This window comes from Antechinus flavipes, chromosome 2 (assembly GCF_016432865.1).
Source record: "Antechinus flavipes isolate AdamAnt ecotype Samford, QLD, Australia chromosome 2, AdamAnt_v2, whole genome shotgun sequence".
NCBI lineage: Eukaryota > Metazoa > Chordata > Mammalia > Dasyuromorphia > Dasyuridae > Antechinus > Antechinus flavipes.
Genome location: NC_067399.1, coordinates 16,688,561 through 16,711,647, shown reverse-complemented (window position 1 = coordinate 16,711,647; position 23,087 = coordinate 16,688,561). Strand labels below are relative to the sequence as shown.

At 45.2% G+C, this 23,087-nt stretch overlaps 1 protein-coding gene across 2 annotated transcripts; it reads left to right on the top strand.

Annotated features, from left to right (window-relative positions):
* The first annotated feature begins 532 nt into the window (after positions 1-532).
* BNIP3L (BCL2 interacting protein 3 like) lies at positions 533-21,410 on the top strand. Of its 2 annotated transcripts, none has more exons than XM_051974155.1 (6): positions 533-781; positions 9,573-9,762; positions 12,980-13,052; positions 16,426-16,529; positions 16,701-16,850; positions 18,606-21,410. In XM_051974155.1, the coding sequence occupies exons 1-6, from the start codon at positions 685-687 to the stop codon at positions 18,652-18,654; spliced, it is 663 nt and encodes a 220-aa protein (XP_051830115.1). In that variant the 5' UTR covers positions 533-684; the 3' UTR covers positions 18,655-21,410. The 2 variants fall into 2 exon arrangements, with proteins under 2 accessions (XP_051830115.1, XP_051830116.1); XM_051974156.1 differs by lacking the exon at positions 533-781 and adding an exon at positions 7,614-8,772.
* The last annotated feature ends 1,677 nt before the right edge of the window (positions 21,411-23,087 follow it).

Sequence of the window (23,087 nt, the reverse complement as noted above, 5' to 3'; positions counted from 1 at the left end):
GTGGAGGGCGCTGGGATTGCATGTTCGGGTTCCAGTCCGGTCTCGGACACTCGCCGGCCCCGGACAAGTTACTTCACCCTGGGTGCCTCAGTTTCCTCCTTTAAAAAGAGCTGGAGGAGTAAGTGGCCGGGAATACCCCACAGGAGGTCCATAGCGCTGTGTGGGAGGGGGCGGGGGGAAAGTGGGGCGGGGATGGGGAGGGGACGAGCCCGCGGAAGGGCTGCGGGCGGCCAAAGCGAAGGTCCAGAGGCTAGAGAGGCGTCGAGGGTGGGCGGTGGGCGGTGGGCGAAGGGCGGTTAGGGCCTAACGGGGAAGCCCTAAGGAGCCAAGGGAGAAGGGGCGTGGCGCAGACCGAGCCGGAGGGGAAAGGCAAGGACCGGCCAGGCGCCCCCTCCCCGGCTCCGCCCCCGAGGCCTGAGCCTGGCGACTCCGTGCTGTCCCGCTCCCATCACATGGCCGGCAGGCTGTGTTATGGTCACGTGTGTGGGGCGGGCCCTGACGTCACGGCCCGGGGTGAGGGGTGCGCATGCGCAGCCGAGGGGGCGGGGGCCTGGGCTTGTTGTGTTGCCGCCCGAGAGCCAGAGAGGGAGCCTGAGCTGCCGTCGCCGCTTCCAGAGTCTAGTTCTCCTCCTCCTCCTCCTCCTCCTCCTCCGCCGCCGCCACTGCTATTCGAGCCTCCTGACTATGTCGTCTCCGTTGGTAGAGCAGCCGCCGCCGCTGCCCAACAACAACAACAATAACGAGGGCGAGCAGCCGCTGGCCCCGCCCGCGGGCCTCAACAGTGAGTGTCGGGGGGATGGGAGGAGGAACCTAGCTTCGGCCGCTGCTGCCGCCGCCGCTTCTGCCCGGGGGCGGTCGGGGGACACCTATTGGCCGGCTCTTGGAGTCCTCAGCCTGATTGATAGGCACGGTCGCCTCTCTTCCCTGGCCCCGCCTCTCATCATCCCGCCCTCAGCCTCATTCCTGTCCGAGGGTCCGGTCTGGGACTCGGGGGGCTCCTGGCGTCGGGGCGGGGGCGCGTGCGTGAGCGACAGGCGCAGCGGCCCGTGGTTGGCCACTCGGCCGGGCCCGTTCCAATCCGAGTCGGCGGGGGGCGGGCTTTGGCCGGAGCAGCCCACGGAGGAAGAAGCGAAGGCTGGGGGGGTGAGGAGGGGGAGAGCAGCAGCGAGTGGGCCCTGAGGGACCGCTGCTTGTCGGGGGCTGGGGAAGGAAAGAGCTGGCTCGGGATACGGGAAGGACTGCGTGGGGGACGGCGGCCGCCGCCGGCGGAGGAGGAAACTGAGGCAGGCGACATCCGGTGCCTCGGCCGGGGGGTTCCCAGGTGGGGACGCCGTAGCTGAGTCCCCGAGCCCTCTCATTTAGCCTTAAGAGGCTGGGTCTGGGCCTTTGGGTGCTGCGGATTATGAGGCGGAATTGGGACGCTCGGGAAAAAATGGGCCCTGCTCGGACCCCACCCCTCTTTTTCTCCTGGGGTCGCGCTGGCTGGTGAGCTCGGGGGTTGCCGTGCTGCTTGATCTGTGTCCCCCATGCTTGAAGGAGCAGCGCAGCTCCGGCCCTCGTCTGGCTTTCCTGACCCCCCGTGCAGCGGTCCGAGCACCTTCCAGAGCGAAAAGTCAGACTTAGAGCCGAAGCCACCCTCCAGCCCATGTAGCCGTCAAGGGGTCCTGGACCCTGAGGGCTTGGCCTGGCTCGGCCCGGCCAGGGTCCAATTCCCAACTCCCTGCCAGCCCCTGCCGCACACAGCTCCTCCCAGGAGCTCCCCAAGACCCGTCGGAAATCCCACCATCGGTGGGACCTCGAGGGTGCCCATTTCTGTACTCTGCTCCTCAGGCAGGGGCTCCCCGCCATGACAGCGGCCGCCTCTTCCTAAAAGCAGCGATACCCCTTTCCAAAGGCAGTGACCCCTCCAGGGCAGTAACTCCCTCCCGCCTTCCTAAGTACAGTGACCTGTAGGAAGCTTTACCACCTGTGGCTGAGCAGCGATTTGCAGACAGCTTCCCAGGTGAGCTGCTGCTGGAGCCCCAACTTCACTGGTCCGGGGTTCCCTGAACCTCCCTCTCTGGGTGGGTCCTTGGGGTCGTGCTTATATCATCAAATGATGGGGTTTTCCCAACTGGACACATACCGTGCTCAAAGGTCATAGAGAACTTTCAAAACATCTGGCTCATAATGTCTTTTAGATCCCAGCTTCTTAAACTCTGGTCTCCGCCCTGTATGAGATCTTTTAACTGAATGGGGGGGTCAGGAAACTTACCAGCAAATGTTTGCTTTATACCTGTTATAGATCTCTATACCTGGGGCCACGGAAAATTGTCCCGGCCAAAAATGAGTCACTAGTAAAAAAAAAAAAAATAGTAGAAAAGAAGCCTTGCTTTAGAGAAGGTTCCTTGAATGGACATCTGAAAAGCCTTTGTGTTGCTTAATAGCACTCTTCAGGAGGCTTGGAGATCAGAATAGAATGTTATTAATCTAAAGATATTTTCTTCTTCATATCTCTCCCATTGATAACTGCTTCAATGTAATTGCTTTCCTTTGTAATCTTGGGAAATTTATTTCATCCATTTAAAAACACTATTAACCCCTTTTTACAACTGAGGAAATTTTAGTTAGCAGACAAGGTGAGTGATTTGTTCATGGCTACACAACTTATGCTCAGAAGCAAAATTTGAATGCAGGTTTCTCCAAGGCCTGTGTTTCTTTCTCTTCTTTTTTTTCCCCTGAACTCATTTTATACTTAAAACTGTATTCTTGGACGGTAAATTTAGGGAAATTTACACTGTTGTATATGAATTAAAATCTCTATAAATTCTTTTTTGTTTATAGCCCAGTTCTTCTGCCATTGAAATAATTTCCCACAATCCTGTCTTCACACACCAGAGTTAGAATAGAGTTAGCAGTGGATAGAATTTGGGCTTGGAGCTGGGAAGATCCGAGTTCAAATGTAGCTTTAGGTACGTCCTAGCTGTGTGATCCTGGGCAAGTCTCTTCATTATGTTTGCCTCAGTTTCCTCATCTGTAAAATGAGCTGGAGAAGGAAATGACAGACCAGTTCAGTATCTTCACCAAAGAAACCCCAACTATGGTCACACAGTATCTGATAGGACAAATGTAAATACCAAAAAGTAAAAATGTTTACTGACTTTTATGCCTTTATTCTTTTTCCACGTTAGAATCATTTCCTGATATCCTAACCTCACTAACAGCAAAGAAAAGTTTGATCAGAAACAATGAAGAAAATGACCGCCTTTGATAAAACATGTAGGATTTCTTCTTGTATCTCTGTTTTCTCTGGGATCAGAAAAATTTGTTACCACTACCATTCTTGAATTTGGCAACCCGACGATGTGAATGAAGACAATACTAAAATTTTCTCTTAAAAAGGTTTTTGTTCAGTTTCATTCTTTATGACAAAATGGTTTTAGGATTACTTTAAAAGAAACTGATCAGTACATTCCATCACAAAAAGATTTTCATTTCCCTTTGACCACAGGGCAGAGAAAATGGGGCTAGACTGCAGTGAATGTTGGCTTTTATGCCAGTCTCAAGGAGTGCTGTCACTGGCCAATCACAAACAACTATGTTCATTCTGGCCTTCCTCACTGTGCTGGAAGGAAAACCAAGGATGAGATAATGGGAACGCTGCTGTGGGAATTTGGTAGCGAGAATGTCATGGTATAGGAAATGGAGGAGAGAAACTTTTAAAGGTTATTGAAAAGCCATCTAGATAATGTTTTTAATTACTTGTCCTCTTCTCATGGGATTAGCTCATTACACAGCCCTGAACTGAAGAAAACAAATGTCTAAATTGATTTCCCCAAATAATACTAATTCTTAGTCCAGTAGTTTAGTCTTCCAAAAAGCATATGAGTTAGGAAACCTCTACCAAGTGATGACAGTGCCACTTGGAAAGAGGGACTTCTTCAGCCAGTGATCTTGCCTTCCTGGAAGGTGTTTTCTTAGGAACTGGCAGCAGAGCCTTCCTTGAAGGCAGTGAAATCTGGGAATCTAGTGCTTCTTGCCCTGAAGTTTATCTAAGGTTGATGCTGGGACTGAACTCACTGGTGATGATAAAAACCCCTTATGTCTTTTTAGTACTTTCCAAAACATCGTCTCTTGTGGGTCTGTGGTCTCAGTAGTGATGGTCAGAAGCAGTGTCCAGCTAGAGAGCTTTATAAAAGTGGAGGGAATTAGGTGGCACTCAAGGATGTATTTTAATCAGACCATTGCTTTAATGTAGAAACAAAATGCTTATTTTGGTTCTAAAGAAGAAAAAGGAATCTTAGTATTAGTTGATTTTGACTTCCCCCCATTTTTATCCTGAACTTGACAAACAAGTTAAATGAGATGGTCATGACATTTATCTTAAAATATTTTTCTCAAAAACATCTCTTACATATTTCAACTAGACTTTGAAAACAATCCTCGGTGCAATTTTCTTATTTGTAGATAGATAAAGTGAAATATTTGATGGCATTGCTGAGCTGTATGACTTTGTGTTCACTCTACTTAAGGCAGTCTAAAGAAATCCTAAACCAAATTAGATTTGAGAGTTCAAATGCTGCCTTTAACTTTGAGACCATTGAAAAGTCATTGACATGTGCTCCAAAATGAAGATAGCAGCCACTTGACTGAGCTGTTATTTGTGGATTGCCTTTCAAATTTTAAAGTTGTATATAGATAATAGAATTATCCTGAATTTGGAAATTCATTTTTTTGTTTGTTCATTTATTTTTGATGTGGATTGTTGTCATGTTGCAGGAACATGCCTTCTCAGTGCTGGCGTAGGAAGTTCGTGAGTAGTTCTGGACACAAAAATTGAGCAGCTGAGACCTACAAGCTTCAGATAATAGATCAAAAGTTTAGAATTCTTCCCTAGACTCAATGTTCTTCCAGCTTGCTAGGACCTACTATTGCTATTAAATGAACTAGTGAATCCGAGGACCTTAATAAAGGCAATCATATGTTAAAAAACCCAAATTAACTGGGGTTCCTAATAGACTGTGACCAAAAAGAATTTTTTTATTTATAGCTGAGTCAGCATCAAGCAGATAATACGTGTGCATTTGCAGAAACATCAAGGTTCATTTTAGGGACACCACTTTCCAGAGGGTCTGATGCATTTCCTGAAATTTGGCGTCAGTGAGATCTCATTTAGGAGGAAGCTGTATGATAGTGAAAAAGCACAGGGGTTAGAATGGAAGCAAGATCTGATTTAAATATTGGTACCCAATCCTTAGTCTATATGATAGGAGGTAAATCACAACTGTCTGCCATCTGTTTCTTCATATGTGAAATGGGGATAATAATTTGGCTTCCTATGATAGGGTTATTGTGTGGGAGTTTTGTAAAAGTGATATGCTATGGAGATGTGATCTATTATTATTCTGACCCAATTTTATCCAGAACCTAAGTATCTTTCAAAGGAAGCCTTCAGATGCAGCCCCTCATTGGTGCTCCTGGACCATACATATTGCTAAAATAAGTTCCACTTGGAAGAATTAGGGAGCACGCTTGGTTAAAGAAAGGAAATAACAAACTGGAGTAAAAAGATCCTTGTCTTTCTGGCCAGGTCAGTGTGAGATCTTTAAAAGGATTGGAGCAGGGAAAAAAATGTCTCTTCAATCTTGTCTCCTTCCCTACTCTGAAATACACCCCGCTCCCCCTCCCCCCTCCCAAAAAAATGTAAGAGTTGGTTACTCTTAACTGTAAAAGAGACACAGCAGTGCCTAATAGTGCATGTAGTCATAATTGTGAATGTCATTAGCTGGACATGTCTGTGGTATTCAGCAGAAACTGAAAACGTGCAGTTCTGAACGTAGCTTGCCTGCTGAGATGCCAACTCAGCCACTCCCAGAGGCTTAGACTGGAAAATGTTGTTACTGCTGAAAAAGCAATACCATTTTCTTTTACATACATGTAAAACTTATTTTTAAAAAGTAGCATTTAATAATCGAATCATATTTTTAATTTGTTAAAGGCTTCAGTTGAACTAAAAATATTCTAGTAAAATCATTCATTGCATAAAGTTTGCTTTAAGTTTTTCCCTCTTATTGGGAATGTATTGTCTATGTATTTAGACATGTACATAGTTTTTTTTTTGGCTTTATTTCTCTAGGTAAAATTGAGGGTTTTTTTTTTCTTGTCTGTTTAGAGTATTTAAAAATTCTGAGGTTGTTATTAAGAAAGACCTTGGGTGGATGGGGTAAGATGCATCTCCTATTAAAGGCAAATTTCACTTTTCTAGTATAAGAGAATGTGAGAAATTAAACCATTCCTGTTGATAGGTATACGTTGAAGTTTGGTTTTTAATAAATAAAATCAAATAGCGCTAGCCTCAGAAGAAAATCCTTAGTAACTGCCCAAGGATTTTTTAAAAGTCACTGCATGTATTAGCTTTTCTTTTTGCTCGTTTTCAAGTTGTTAATTTGAAGTTCCCTAAAAGTACTTTGAGATCTAATAACTGTTAGGAATATCACATCTATAATTACATTTGTAAGCACAGTTCCACTGAAGGACTTACCTTACCGCTTCTGTTATTGCTGTTTCTGTCTTTGCCCACGTAGACAAATTATGAGACCAAAAACTCATTGAGATGAGCCAGTGGCATGGCAGGGATATTTGGACAAAAGAGACCTGAAAGAGAAAGAACCTTCAAGCGGATGCCTTGATTTTCCATTTAGCATGTATACAACTTCAGGAAAGTTATTTAATTTTATATTTTTGGTTTCTCCCTGTATAAAATTAAGGGGTTCAATATTTTGAACTTTGAATCTGAGTCTCACCTCTCATTTCCTATATGAAGAAACTGGGATCTACAAAGAGAATGAAAGAGACTTAGAAAGACATCATATCCTTAAAAAACTGAACTGGTGCTTGTTGTTTGTTTTCCCGGGGCTCATTCTTTCTCCTTGTTGTTATCGGACACCTCAGATGCGTATATGCAACTTTCCTGGAAATGTCAGAAATAAGGAAATCATGAATTGTGTCTGGATTTAGTGCCCTTCCCAGTATTATTCCCAGAATCTCTTTCTAGTCAAGTGACAGTCCTTCCCCAAAGGCTTGCTTCATCTGGCCCAGACTTCGTGATTAGGAGAACCTTGTGTTAGGATTTTTGTTTTCCCAGTTTGTTTTTACTCAGAAGTATAATGCACTTTGGTAGGGGTGCTGAGAAAGATAGGACACATGGTCACTTCCAGCTGGGAGCTTATGTCATCTTCTGGAAAGATTCTTGCAGATACAGATCCCTAGTACCAATGACTGAGGAATTTCAAGTGACATCATGTTAGGTAGAAATTGGGCAATCATGGACGGTTCTGGAAGAAACCATGAAGGATTCTGTTCTAGATTCATAGAATAAGCTTTGGACTTGGAGTCCATATACATGAAACTGACAGGCAGTTAGCTCCTTTTGTGATCCTGAGAACTTTGTTGTCCTCCTATGTATAATGGGAATGTAAATGCTTGCTTTTTTTTTTTTTTAAATAATAATACCTCACAAGGTTATTGATACTAAGATGTAATGTTTAAAAAGCTCTATTATTGAAGAACTCCTTTCACTGAGTGGTACTCATGGGAAGCAGTGTCTGCTAGTTTGCTTAATGATGATGGCTTACTTATCTCTCAGACCTACTGTTCTGAATGAATGTGGTACTTGTCAAGGGGCAATGGTTCCACCCTTGACCTGCTATTCCTCTTTTGAAACATTTAATTTTTATTTTATTTGTTTCTTAAATACATAGAAACCAAAATTTTTAACATTCTATTTAAAAAATATTGAGTTCCAAATTCTCTCCTTTTGTCCTTTCCCTGCCTTGAGAAGGCAAGCAATTTGATGTAATTTTATACATGTCCAGCCATATTACCATCTTAGCCATATTGCAGAAACAAAAACACTCCCCCCCCTCCAAAAAAAAAAAAAAAAAACAAACCATTCAAGAATATCAAAGTTTAAAAAGTAGGTTTCAGTCTGCATTCAGACACTTAGTTTTTTCTCTGGAGGGAGATAGCATTTTTCATCATAAGTCCTTTGTATTGTTGAGAATAACTAAGTTAATCATTGTGCAATATAGCTGTCTCTGTGTACGATGTTCTCCTGGCTCTGCTCATTTCACTTTGCGTCAGTTTGTGTAAGTTTTCCCAGGTTTTTCTGAAAGTAGCCTGCTCATCATTTCTTGTGGCACAGTAGTGTTCCATGGGAATCATATGCTATTGCTTTTTCAGCCATTCCCCAATTAGTGGACATCCCCTCAATGTCCAATTCTTTGATACCACAAAATCTGCTCTAAATATTTCATGCATGTAGGTCGTTTTCTTTTTCTCTGGTTTCTTTGTGATACAGAGTTAGTAACTGTTAGTATTGCCGTGACCTGAGTTTCTGTAGAGAACTGAATCTGACCAGTGCCTCCTTGCCTTGGTACAGAGGACGTAAGAGTAGGAAAATATAGATATCTACCTTAGTACCCTGATGAAGGGGGAATCAGCTTCATTAAAACTATCCCTAAGTCTAGAAAATTTCAAATTTACCTGTGTGTGAAGGGTGATGAAAGAAGTTCCCTGGGTTCAAAAACCTCCTGGGATGACCAGATATTTTCATTAACACAGTCCCTCCCCGTCTCCCTATTGGCTCCACCCCCTCCAGCTCTACAGCTTCTCCCACTTTTAATAGGATGGGTTAGGCCGGAGCAGACGCTGAGTTTGTGTACAAAACAGCCCTAGAAAACCAAGAAAAAAGGGAGAGCCTATGGGACAGGAGAAATAAGAGCAGATTACAAGGTAGGTTTGTGTATGGAAGGCAAAGGGGGGAGGAGAGAGAAGCAAATTTGGGGGTGATCTAGACCTGTTTCTGGGCTACCTGGAAAATCTGCTTAGAGGAGAGAGCCACTGGACTGGATCTGGAGGACCAGGTTTAGTCCCAGTTCTTCTCAGGAAGCTACTTGACCTCTTCAGCCTCATTTCCTTCTCTCCAAAACTGGTTCTCTTTTATTTTGGAAACTACTATATTTTGCGAAGCCTCAGGTTCAACAAATTTAGGCTTTTTGCGTTCAAGTAGTTGAATTTAAATACTTTGGGCTATATTAAGAATTTTTGTTCTAAAGTGAATTTGGAAGCGATTGGTAACATCGATGAACATTTGAGAAATTTGGTAGTTATCTGTTTTGATTGAAGAGCTTTGCTAATGTCTTGGTTTATGTTATGGATGTGCAGAGTTAACAGCTGAGGCCCACTACGACTTATAGAGAGACTTGAATATTTAAGAGTTGATATTATAAACCAGAAAGGCAAGAAGGTACACAGTTTGATCTCCCTTTCTATTTGAACAAGATAATTTCTCAAAATAAAAGGTTTATAGTCCTAATTTCTTCTAAGCTGAGTGATAATATGAATTACTATAGCAATCAATATGTAAGGTAATGAATGTCTGCTTTTCTCCACTTTTCTTTAGTGTTTTTGTGTTTGTTTTGGGGGTGGCCAGGATTGTTATCAGGATTCAGCATATTCACATCTGTTTGCTGCGCATGGCAAATGTTTGTCTCACTGTGGTTATAACTGAAGTTATCTGGCTTGCTCAACAGGTTCCTGGGTGGAGCTCCAGATGAACGGCAACGGAAATGGCAACGATGGGAATGGAAATGGGAAAAATGGGGGTCTGGAGCATGTTCCCTCCTCATCCTCCATTCACAATGGAGACATGGAGAAGATTCTTTTGGATGCTCAGCATGAATCAGGACAGAGTAGCTCCAGAGGCAGTTCTCACTGCGACAGGTAAAAGAGACTTTTATTTTTGCCATTTGTTATAAAATGAAGGGTAGCCCAAAGCATTTTATGGGTTTAACTCCTGGCATGTATAAAGTTGAGTTGATCCAAAAGCCGGCTTCCATGCCAGGCAGCTCTACACTGGAGAGACCCTTCTTTCTGGTCCTGAGTGTTGGGGAGAGACTGACAGGCTGAGTGAAACCTGAGCAGCCATTCCGGCCATCTGGGTCACTGGGCCGAGGGACTGCTTTGGCCCCTCTGGCTTAGCACCTTTTCCTTTTTTAGGAGGATGCTGGCTGGTTTTTAAGTCTTGGCTGATTCATAGTTCATTGAAATTCTTGTTTGGCCCTGAGCCAGAGAGATGTTTGGGGCTACTAGGATCACTGAAGGAGGCAGGAGATAGTTTTGTATAGACATGTCCTTGGGTCTTAAAGGAAGAAGTTTCTGGTTCTGTCTGAGGAGTCAGCAGCTAATTTTTGTTTTGTATTTCTTAAAGCAAACTCTGTAAACAGTGAATGACCTCCTCCTGCCTCTGCCTCCAGCAGTATATTGTTTATCCAAATTGGCTTTAATATCAGCTGTGGCTCCAGAATGATGTTTAAATCAGGAATTATCTAAAATGGGATTTCTGCTCAGCCACTAGATAAGACTTTTATTGTGCACTGAATTCTGTGACTCGGGAACCCCAGGAGCAGAGGACCTGTTGTTTTTCACCCATTGCTCTCACTGAGTAAAGGAAGAAATTTAACCCTTTATTTCTGGTCTAGAATTTTCTGCTGTAGAGTTTCCTTTGATTTACTATGTAGGATATAAATATCACCTATGACTTGGTTCTGATAGTGTCGTGCTGAAGTGCCCCTCTGTGTACCTCCCAGCCCCCCGCACTTGAAATGAGGGCCTGAGGATGGCCCTGTCCCCTTCTGCAGGTCTCCTGATCCTCTGGTCGCTCAAGGTCATCTGTGAGCAGGGATTCCCCCTGACCCACCCCATCCTAGGTCCAGCCGTTCCTCAGGTGCTGTCAGGTGGGCCTCCAAGGCCTTGCTTTCCTTCTCTCTGTTTCCGCAGCCAGCCCCCTCCTCCTCTCTGTGGGGGCTGCCTGGTTCAACCTCCATTTCATTTTTAACTTGGCTGCCACAAGAACGTGGAGAGCATTGGTTTGCCCCCTGTGCTCTCCTGTGTCAGAAGCGACATTGGTTCTTGATTCATCCAAATGGCTTCACTTGGCATGTCGAGCCCTTCATGCCTGCTGCCACCCTGGCCTACGGCTGCTTCCTGAATTTGGTTTTCCATCTCCCAACTTTTGCTTTTCCATCCTCCCCAACTCCTTTATTCTTTCCCTAAAACCTCTTAAAAGTCCTTCACTTCCTTTGAGATACAGCACAAGGCTCCCCACCAGCAAGCCGTCCCTGATGCCAGAGATCAGGGTCCTCCCCCCAAGGAGCACGCTCTAGCTAGCCCTGTGACTGGCAGCCGGCCACGGGAACGTCCCCTCAGGAGGGCAGCCATTGTGGGGCACCTTTAGTCTCTTTTCCCGACACCTCCATAGTCCCTTCCCCAAGGCAGAGATGTAGTAAAAGTGGGAGGCCTAATGTAAAGTAGAACTGAGTCCCTTCTATAGCTCCTCCCCAAGGCCTGGACTCCCAGCATTTTAGAAGAGCCTGGGAATGATTGAGTTCCTGGGGTCACCTTATCACCCAGCAAGTCAGATCCCAAAGGATTGGCCTGAAGTGGCTGATCAGTATTTCTAGAGTTACAGTGTTTAATGAAGCACTGATAGGAAAACCTCACTCGTTTTCATTTTGAACTGGCCTGATGATGGCTTCCTGAGCCACCTTTACTTTCTTTTCCATCTGCCATTGCTGGGCTGTGAAGCGATAGGCTTCTGGCATAAGGAAGTGCTGAGCTTGGAGCGGGGCCTCCTCCTCGTCAGATGGGGCCGATGGGGGCTGGAGCCTCTGGGTGGCTGAGGGTCCAAGGTCTTGGCAGTGTATAATTCTGTCCTAACCTGGATCCCAGAAGAGCAGGAGTTAGGCGCTCCCGCTCCGAAGGTGTGCGGGAGCCAGTTACCTCGTGCATGGATTGCCAGCACTTCCTCGGTGACAAGCTTGTCATCAGCTTCAATTGGGAGTTGGTTATCCAGTCAGTTGTGAGGCAGGTGAGTCCCAGGCATGTGCTGGTGAGCTTGTGTTTTCACACAGATAGCCAGCACACAAGTTCTGGCGTTCTAGGCTATTCCTGGTGATGAAGTGTCTGCCTCTTGGGCCAAGGGCAGCCCAGTGAGGCTTTGGGAGGCCTGTGAGCCGCTTGGTCTCAGACTCATGAGCTTGTGGCCAAACCTACCGAGACCCGGGAGCCTGGAGCCTTTGTTGTGGATGGAGACATGGAGTTGTGAATTTGGGGGTTGGAGTTACCTCTTTATAGAAAAGAGAGAGCAGTCCCTCTAGTGTCTGCCTACTTCTCCAGGTTATTGTAGAGGCTTTCTTGGGGTAACATATACAGAGTCCTTTGCAAACTTTTGTGCAAACAGTTGTTAAGTGATTAAGGTTGAGATTAGTGTCAGTGGATGGAATAGCTATCTTAATGCAGTCACAGAATTTTGACTTAATTTTGTTCATGCAGAGGCAGTTCCAAATCTTAGGATCATATTTGCTTTCTTTAGAAACTGGGAGTTAAATTGACTCAATCATCCTTGGAGAGAGGCACTCAGTGCCTCTTTCTGAATCATCCTTGGAGAGAGGCACTCAGTGCCTCTTTCTGAATTCCACCTGCCATTCATTCCTGCTGAGTAAAGCAGCAGGGCCAGAGCATGGTCAAGGGCGAGGGGTTGGAGCTTCTGCACTCTCAGCTTGGAAAGGGCATTTCACTGGGATTTTATGTACTATATCTAAAAGAAAAAACAGAATGAAGGCCACATTCTTTTATTGAAGGGAAACTGCTTTTTTTGGGGGGGGAAATCTGAAAGGACTTGGTGCTTTAGATGAAATTTGATTTCCTCTCAGTTATTTTTATAAAGAAATGGTTCTCACCAACTAATTGTGTTTTATCCCCCTTTTCTTCAGCTTCCTGTCAACATTGTGAGATGGGGGGAGTGTGGAGGGATTGGGGGGATGTTCCTTGATTCCTTACTGAAGTTTTTTTTTTTTGCAAGGACATAGGCTGTAGCTTTGGGTCATTCAGTTTCTCTCCAGCAGAATGAAAACTAATGGTGCACCCTTTTTCCCCTCAGCCCTTCCCCACAAGAAGATGGTCAGATAATGTTTGATGTGGACATGCACACCAGCAGGGACCATAGCTCTCAGGTACCTTTTCTCATTCCAAGGGAGATATCTAGCAAAATGTAACTCCTTTTTCAGAAACAAAACACAAAACATTTTGCTTAATATATAAAAGGTAAAAGTTTTGTTGAAATAAATGAGTCATTTGGTTTCTGATTTTTGAGCTTGGGAATGTTCATTTGTATAAAGACTGTGTATAAAGACTGAAAGTTCTCCTATCTACTGTTTATCACAACGATGGTCCAAGGAGAGAAGGACAAATTACTATTATCTCCTGAGAGTGGTCCAGTGGTTAGAGCTGGCCCAATATTGGGAAGGTCTGGGTTCAGGTCCGACTACGATGTGCACGTCGCTTTGTGTCCCCAAGTGCCCTGGGCATCCCTCCAGAGACGACATTGTGTAGAGGCTGCTGGTCATCTTTGGAGAAGCACATCCTCCCTCGGAGTCGCAGTCAGAATCCGCCTCCCCTCTCTGTCCCCAGAAGGATTATATGAAAGAGAAGGTCCCTGGGAGAACCTGCAGCTGGGCCGACATGCTGTCTCCACCCTTCTGCTTCGGCTTGTGTCAGTTTGGTTCCTCACAGTGTGAGCCGACGGAAAGTAAGATGAGCTCCCTCAGGCTCCCTCTCCTTTTTTTGCCGTTCCCTGAAAAGTGAGATCCGTCAGGCCTTTCCTTCAGATTCCCTGCCCCAGGTTGCCTAGAGCCCATCGGGAAGAGGTCTTAGTGCCGGACGGCGGGGAGAGAATCCTTTCTCAGGTAACCATGGTTTGGTGAGAAGACTGGGAATGACAGCCTTGGCTCAGGAGCAGCGTGAAGCTAAGTGAACTCTGCGTTTGCTTTTTAATGAGGAAAGGAGATTCTTCTCAGTTGTGGTTGCATACAGTATGTCCACCTAAGTGACAAGTGAAATGTGGGCAGATTGCTGGGCTTCTGGTCACTGAGCAGCCCAAAAGGGCAAGGCTGGGAGGTCTCCAGCCACAGAAAGGCTGTCATGGGGCCCCAGCCAGCTGAGGATCACTGAACTCGCACAAGCCTAAGCTCTGGGGGGAAGGGCAGCCTTGTTGCTGCAAGGAATAATGATGCTTGAGCAATCTTGTGGAATTCTGTGAGTGTGGGGAGAAGGCCAGCAAGCCCGCCCGATTTCCTTCAACAAGTCGGCCCACCAAGGCAACGAGAAAGGGAGCGCACCGAGCCCCTAGCGACGGGGGAACCAAGCAGAAGGAAAGCTGCAGACAGTTCCTGGAGAGAACCCCGGATGTGGACACGGAGTTCTAATAAGCGTCCTGACAGCTGGGGGACCCTCATCTGTGCAGCAGGACAACTGCTGCTGGATCCATATTTGGGAACTTCTGGCTCTGATTCTTAGGCTGCCATCTCTGTCCCAGGGATCTGCACTGAGGACAACGCTTGCTCCCCGGGGACATGTTTGTCCAGGGCTTGTCAAAGTCACAGAAAGAGACTTTCAAGGGCTCTTCTGTCCCAAGAAGGTCCAGAACAGGGACTGATGTCTGGCAGCAGGAAGAGGAAGAGCTCCAGCTCGAAGAATGGCCAATTCCAAGCTGTCCATTTTGATCTTAGAAAAGAATCTCAGGGCTAGTATAGATGCCCTCCTAAGGCTGTGTATTCAGTGTATTAGAACAGGCTGAGAATGGCTTCAGGTGGCCATGGAGGCGGGCCCATAATCCATACAAATTAAGAAGGCCTGTTCTAGACTGCTGTGTTTCAGGGCTCTTGAAATAAGGTTGTGATCCATCTTAGTAATGTAGCCGCCCTTCTGTTTTACACACCCACCCCTACAGCGGGATGACCAGGGCTGCTTCTCAAGCCCTCTGGGCACTGAGGGGCATGCGTGTGCACATAGGAACTTCTTCCAGCTAAAGAAATTCTGTGTTGTATGTAAGCTCGTGAGAAGCTGAGACAGCCCTTCCGTTCTGGAATACCAGAATTTCTTCAGTCCCAGTTGGTAAGTTGAATAAAAATAAAAATCGAGTGATACAGACTGCAGAACCCAAATCATCTCAGGGTTTCTGTTGAATGGTTTAAATCCAGAAGCTGGTAATTAAAGAAAAGGAGAGCTTTGGGCACATGTGTGTTCCCCTTTGGAAGTGGAGAGGAGCAGACGTGACTTTTCAAGGCTGGGTGGACCTCAGGCTGTGAGCCACTTTTGTGTTCTTTAAAGTACAGATCATAACCTTATTTCAAGAGCCCTGAAATAGAGCAGTCCAGAGCAGGTCTTCTTAACTTGGATGGATTGTAAGCCCTCTCCCTTTGTCTCCTACCTCGTGGCTGTCTGAAGCCATTCTCAGAATGTAGATAGAATACATAGGATTATTAAGGGAACTGAGTATATTAGAATACAATTATCAAAGTATTAAAAAATAAGATTATGGAATTCAAGTTCAGAGCCCTGGTTTAAAAAGCTTATTTTTAAATGTAGAACAAAACTGGTTGCATGATCCCAATTTGAAGATGTTTTTCATATCAATGAGATTTTTAAACAACTTTTGAAATGCACTTTTGCAGACTGAAGAGCAACATCGTGAATGGGGTAATATGTTGGAATCAGGCAGTCAGGCTTCTAATTACAAATTCCTGAGTCACTTCTTATTACCAGCAATCCTGTGAACAAGCCAGCCCTCCTCCAAGTCCAAGTTCAGTGAAGACATGAGACCAGATCTTGGAAATCATTTTTAGTTCTAAATTCTTGTTTGGATGTGCCAGCTTCCCATTTCATTGACCACTGAGAGTCTTACTTGGAACCTGATTCAAATCAACTCTCTTTGAAAACCTGAAGGAAAAGATGGGCTACTTTTGAATCCAGAACCTCAGATTTCTTAGAAGCCTCTCCAGGACCTCCTTTGGAAATTCCCATCTGCTTGCTTTGGGCTTGATGGTGATTTTAAAAAATAGAAGACATTTCTCTATAGTCCTGCTTAATAAGTAGATGAGGAATAAAATCAGAAGAAAAATTAAATCTTCCAAATCACTTTTGGTTGAGCCAAATTAGTTTTTAGGGTAGTTTCAAATAACTGTTTAAACCAGTTTGAGCAGTAATAGTCTAAAAATACCATCTCTTAACTTTTACTGCTGATTTTTGACTTCCTGTGCTGTTTATTTTGGCCAGCTTTACTTTCTAAAACTACTTAAGTCAATGAAACTAACTTGAATTCTTAGGAAGATGTTAAATTTATCAGGCCTGACTTGTGTAGAAAAGGAAAAAAGAAACCATAGATTCATCAGCATCTATGCAGTGGATTATTTTGGATTTTCCTTAATCGTAATAACACTAAAATAACCTGTAGCCTTTTTGCTTTCTGTCCCTGAAGCTAGCTGCTCTTGTATTCGAGGTGGTGTTATTTTGTTTTTCTTGTATTAAAATATAAATTCTCCTTCCCAGTCTGAAGAAGAAGCTGCAGAAGGAGAAAAAGAAGTGGAAGCTTTGCAGAAAAGTGTGGACTGGGTATCGGACTGGTCCAGTCGGCCTGAGAACATCCCCCCCAAGTGAGTGACCCAGCAGTCCGTCGAGAGGCTTTAATGGCTCACTGGTTCCCTCCATTCTCTGTAGTTGGACCTGACCATTCCTGGTGCTCTCCTCTTCTTTTCTTCTCTCCTGTCGGTCTTTCTCAGAACAGGCTTCCAAACCCATTTCTTCCTCTGTATTTCTTTCCCCAGGGAATTCCATTTTCGACACCCTAAACGCTCCGTTTCTTTAAGTATGAGGAAAAGTGGAGTTATGAAGAAAGGGGGCATTTTCTCTGCAGAATTTCTTAAAGTGTTCATTCCATCGCTTTTCATCTCTCACGTTTTGGCTTTGGGACTAGGGTAAGTCCGTGGGAAATTTCAATGTTTGCATTATTCATTTAATCCCTTTCTAGTGCTCACCACAGTGCCTGGCACACAGTAGGTGCTTAGTAAATGTTGATTGATTGTAATGGAAAGAATGTGTTTTCAAAAACCTTGTGATGTCTTCCATTTTATTTCAGAGAATTTCCAGGGAGTTATTATTAGAGGGCTTAGGTTGCTACAGTGTGCACCAGCCACAGCTGAAGTATCGTCAACAACTCAGAACGAATACTTATCTTTATCTTAGACTATTTTCAAATTCGATGCCAACAGATATTTAGAAAAACCTCTGATATCAAGATGTCTAGAAAATCCAGCAATTAGTATAGGTGTCCCCTTCCAGGATCGGCAGAATACGCACTTGTCTTTGAAATGCCCCTTGGTGGACTTCGAGTCTGCCTCTGAAAGCCGCAGGCTTTCTTTTCTGTCGTGTGCGGTCATTGGAAGGAGAAATATTGACGTTGCAGATTTCCCATGACCTTCATGTCCAGCCCCTCCATATTCTAGACATGTCGGGTCAGTAGACTCGGCCCATAAAATTGCCTTTATTTATAAATGGAATATCAGTTTCATCTTGGGCTGAAAAATCAGCAAGAATCTGTGAAAGACATAAGAAGCCATCAAGTGGTAGGAAAAGTCCCGTTTTATGTTATTAAACTTGCTATGTTTTGGTCCTACACATAAGCTAAAAGACGAGTTACTCCCTTTGAGTTGCTGCCGGGAAGGGTAGAGGGGCACTAGAGCCGGCCCTAAGGCCTGGCCTCTGACCATCCTGGTGGTGCAGCCTTGGGCGGCACCTCAGGCTGCCCCAGGTGCCCTGCCTTTTGGTCTGCTCCTCCCTTAGAGGAGTCAGTCTGCAGAAGCCCAGAGCCGTGAGGCAGCAGTTCCAGCCAAGCTGGAGGGGAAGGTGCAGGGGAGCCTGTGGGGGAGGGGGTGGAACGGGCAGGAGGGCAGACGGGGGGCTTCTTGGTCCCTCTTTTCTCGCAGTCAAGCCCAGTGGGCACTTAATTGGAGGGCCCCACCTGTGTCCCTACTCTGTCCTCCTTCCTTCCACATCCTGTCCAGCTCATTGCTCAAAAAGCAGTTAATCACAGAAACAAGCAAGCCAACATTTGTTAAGCACCTGCTGTCCTCTTGGGGCAGCTAGAGATGGCTAAGTGGATTGAATACTGGGTCTGTGATTAGGAGACCTGAGTTCAAATTCAGCCTTAGACACTGACTAGTTCTGGGGTGAGTCACTTCACCCAGTTTGCCTCAGTTTCCTTATCTGCAAATTGAGCTGGCCAAGCCCTCTAATATAAAAGAACACCCCTAGTGGGGTCATGAAGAATCAGACATGACTGAAGACAACAGCCGAACAGCAGCAGCTCACATGAGCGCTGCCCATTTAATATTCTTGGGTTGACTAAAAATGGAGGGAGCATGCTGTGCCCCCTCAGTATTGGGGGGGCAGGGCCTGGGAGCCTCCTCTGCTGCCCTGGGCTCCCTTCTCTGTACCCTACCTCCTGCCTAACAAAGGACTCGGTCCCAGAGCTCATAAAGCCCCATAGTAAGTGGCAAAGCCCAGAGTGAGATGCTGGTCGAGCGGTCAGTTGTCACTGACATTCCCTAGGTCCCGGGCGGGCGGGTCGGTCCTTCGGCTGAGAAGGCCCATCTTTGTGACCAGCTCGGTGAGACGGCATTTGGGTGCGCAGCCCTCGGAGGCGGAACGTAACACCCTGTGTTTCTTTTCAGCATCTATATTGGGAAGCGGCTGAGTTCCCCATCCGCTAGCTCCTACTGAGGGCGAGGAGCCCGGACGCGCCCGTGAAGTGCTCTCCCTGTCCCGTTAGTGTATTGGAACTCGAGACCATTCTCAGCATGCCCCAGTCCGCGACCCTCTTTGTACATGTCCACGGTCCAGCTCCTCTTGGGATTCAGTATTTTATCCAAGCTCTTGGGAGGCCTTGTCATGACCTCGTTCTCTTCCTGGCCTGTAAGACCCTCAGTTTCCTCACAGAGTTTACCGGTGTCTAGAAATTGGCAAAGTCTTCTTTTCAACAGAGGCCACCAGCAAGTGATTTTTCCCCCCCGACCCCGTTTGTTGCCTCCTTTTCCATCCCACCTCAGTTAGAGCTGCAGCATTCCCATAGAAGTATTGACTGCTTTAGGACAACGGTCATCACTCTTCTAAAAAGAAAGCAGGTTAGCAAGCGTCTTATCAAACCTTGATTTTTCAAGACAAAGACGAGCTCTCGTAAGCTCATAATTTATAGTTGTAACAAAAACAAGAAAAAGAAACACAAAAAAAGTAGTCTGTGGCAATAAAAGAAATGTATTTAAAACCAGCTTAGGGGCCATTTTCTCTCCAAGCCTCCCGGTGTTGACCAGCACGTTGGAAATGTGCAGGAGGTCGGCCGCACGGATAAATGATGGCGACTAAGCAGTACGAGGACCAGAGAGTTGTCAGAACGCCGAGCCCGCCCTTCTGGCAGGCAGGGCCGCAGGCTAGACCAGACAAGGAAGGGGACGATGCTGGGAACTTTGGGTGGGTGGGTGGGGAGTTTTCCTGCTATGTGTGAAGTTGTTTCGTTCTTCATCTCTTTCCTTAAAGGATTGTTTTCCCCTTTTTTCCCCTAAAGAGAAGTTCTGCTTGATGAATTCTAGTTGGTTTGGTGCATTTCTAGGCTTCTTGTTATTGGAAATTCCATTTCTTCTGGAGCCCTTTAAAGACTCCCTTGGGCCTCCAGAGCTCTGCCAAGCACGGGGGCCGCTCTGTGCAGCGCCCTGGGGGGTGGGGAGCAGTTGACCAAGTCCTGAAACGATGTTCCTTCTGGTGGCGGTCCAGAGCTCCCGTTTGTTACTGTTTACCGTACAATCTTCCCCAGGGCAACGCCAGGGACCCTCGAGCAGGCTGTCTCCGGGGCACCCTTTCTAGGTGATGGAACTCTGCATTTGGGGAACACGGCCTCTTCTTCAGTGACACTTTCCTTCTTCAAAATGTGAAGCTTTAGTACCAAATTGTTAGGAAGCATCAGGACTTCCAGTGTCCTCGAGTAGCTTTTATTGGATTTCAGAACATGTAGCATGACTGAAGGATACTACTATATGTTTGTTATATAAATAATTACTGTTTATGATATAGATTTTAACATTGGCTATTTAGAGAACCATTGTTAATTTGACAACTAGCAATTTGCTCATTTAATTAGTACATTAGGTTGATGTGAGTAAAATACTAAGATAACCAGCTTGGCCAATTTGCAGAGACATTTCATCAAACTGTTTTTTCTGCATCACGTTTTATAAAATGGATGAGTTCTGGCAGAAACGAACCAACAGTCCATACACAGAATTCAGTTCTTAACTGACTTGTTTGTATTAGTACAACTGGCTATGGCGAGTATGAGATAACTCCTTGATTGTGCTTCAATTTGTTTTCTCCTACCATTCGAGAAGACGTTGTAGGTGTGAGCCAGGGCCAAAATAAAAGCAACAATTAATTCTTTTTAGATGTCTTTGTTATTTCTCTTCTCCATCTGAATGTGGTAACACTCGATTTGCTTTCTGTAACCTATTTATTTCAAGTATATTCAAGTATATATCTTGGATTTCCTTTGGAGGTGATTGAGAAATCCGGTGAGGCTGTTCACTAAGATGGCAGTGAACCCATGGTTTAAAAGTGATATAAATGGAAAAGACTAGTTTACTCATAAGGACTAATTAATGGCACCTTGTTTTGTATTAGAATTGGCACAGTTCCGGGAGCCGGGAGGGAGGGGGCAGGAAAACAGATTTCAATTTAAAATTGGGCACATCTTTTTAAAAGAAATAAATGCACCCCTCCCCTTTTATAAGTTAAATACTGGTTTTGATCTGTAGTGTGTTTAAAACTTGATTATCTTTACAGCTTTTTGACCATTGAAAATAAATCCACCTCTGTCCTATAATTTCTCAAGTAGCTGTGAAATCAACTGTTCTTGGAATCTTACCGAAATAAAAATGCCTAGAGCTTGTTATCATGAGATGATATGAGGCAGTATTTAGTGGCAACCCTCCTAAAGGTTTGGGGTGGAAGTCTTGGTGTCCCAAACTGAGTGAACACAAACAGATCAATGTGTAATCTGACAAGGGTTTCGGCTCTTACGACAGTTGAAGTTTTGTAAAGATAAATGTTTTAAAAGCTTTATACCTGTTTACAGTTTTGGAAATCAACGCAGGCTTCATTTATGTTTAATGAAAACTGGCTTAAATATTTGTAAATAGGATCAAAAGCAAAAATGCATAAACTTGCACAGGGCAACATGGAGCAAGTTAGCTTGCTGTAGCCAAGCATTGACTGTTCGGGGGGAAAAAAAAAGAAAAATTGAAGAGCACCATTCAGATTCTTTCAGCAAATTGAACCATTTGATGAAATGATTGGAATTAACTGAGCCAAAGTGATTCGGCATTCCTCATCGATTTAGTTATTAGCACTTTGTAACATTATATACAGTTTACAATATGTGTATAAGCTGTAGTTATAAACATTTTGTGCCATTAAAGCTCTCACAAAACTGGGTTTTTCTATTAGTAAGTCATTTCATGCCCTGCCTTTTTTTGAGGGGGACTGGGATATAAAGGAGAAAGGGGTTTTAATATGTCTGCTTTTAGTCTTTGATCTCTTGTTTACGAAAGACTGGCCATTTGTAGGAGGCAGCGTGACATCGCCGCTAGAGACCTAACCTTGAAATAAGGAAGCCCTGAAAGAATCCTGGCTAAAGGGATTGAATCTCTTGGTGTCCCACTAAGTCTCCAAGACTAGGTTGCCAAGGAGTGCTGCTCAGAACTGGGCCAGAGGCCATTTCAGAGAACACTGAATATTCCAGGTCCATCTCTGGCCCTAGCCTGATTGGCGAGCCTGCCCTCCCCTGCTGCAGATTCTGGGACCTCCATGAAAGGTCCTTCTCAAGCACCTTTTCGCCCAGGCTGCCCAGAAAGTCCTGTTGCACAATCTGAGTTAGAACCTGCAGCCTTTGCTTGAAGACCTTCAGTGACAGAACTCACTACCCATTAAGACCCCTGTGTGCTAGGGAGATGATCCAAATGAAGATGGACTTTGTGGGAGCTATAGCTCGAGCCCCTTCATCAAGTGCCCTTGATAGCCTTACAGCAGTCCTTAAGCTGTCTTGGGATGGCAGAAGCAAAGCCTTTTGTTGGGGCAGAATCTCAGCATTTTCAGCCTCTGAGAACTCCAGGCCACCGTGAGGCACCCTAGCACAACCACCTGTCGGTATCCAAAAGCATTGTGGTTCAGACTGAGCAGGACTGCACAAAGAAGGGCTTGGGTTATGAAGTTCATGTAAAACTGGGAGGGCCGTCTTCCAGCTGGGCATCTCATAATCCCCGCAGAGCTTTGAAATACCTCCCACCATGTTCATAAATTGCACCTAAAGGTTGTATTTCACTTGCCTGTGGCTACAAAAAATGAGTTGGAACAGTGAAAAGCTGGCCTGGAATGAATGGGTTTGAGACTTGGCATCTAGTAATTACTAAGCTTTTCATTTATCCAAACATGCATGGACAAGTTTCCAACATTAGTCCTTGTAAAATCCTGTCTTCCAATCTGCCCCCTTCCCTTCCCCCATTCCCTCCCTTAGCTGGCAAGTAGTCCAATGTATGTTAAACATGGTAGAAACGCATGTAGCAACTCTACTCTTGAGGGTTCCATAATCATTAGCTGGTGCTCATCAGAAGTGAAAAAGACGCACTCCTAAAATATCCCACTTTGGAGTGTTGTGCACTCTGAGAAACTTTGTTGTGAAACAGTATGCTTTGAAAAGTGGAGGTAGCTTTTCGTTTATTAAGTGCATGTACTGAGGGCCTGAAGGCAGCAAGGTTGTGCAGCGGAAGGGGTGGAGGGCTGAAGCTCAGGAGAACTGAGAAGACGTCGTTCAAGTCCAGCCTTGGACGCTGGCTGTGTGACCCTGGGCAAGTCTCTTCACTCCATTTGCCTCGGTTTCCTCATGTGAGATAAGCTGGAAAAGGAAATGGCAAATGATTTTAGTATCTTTGCCAAGAAAAACCCAAATGGGGGTCACCAAGAGTTAGATATAACTGAAAGAACTTATTCTCCCGAATAACGAATTCCAGTGCTGTTGGACCAGTCTTTCTGTAAATAAGACTATAGTGAAATGAATAACAAGCCTTTTTAAAGCATTTCCTAAATGCCAAGGCACCTTACAATAATAAGCCCTG

Bases quoted from the DNA above. Each gene is read 5' to 3' on its own strand.
- BNIP3L (XM_051974155.1), top strand. From the start codon at position 685: ATGTCGTCTCCGTTGGTAGAGCAGCCGCCGCCGCTGCCCAACAACAAC. The intron at 782-9,572 runs GTGAGTGTCGGG...CTTGCTCAACAG, and splicing joins CCCGCCCGCGGGCCTCAACA to GTTCCTGGGTGGAGCTCCAG. The intron at 16,851-18,605 runs GTAAGTCCGTGG...GTTTCTTTTCAG, and splicing joins GTTTTGGCTTTGGGACTAGG to CATCTATATTGGGAAGCGGC.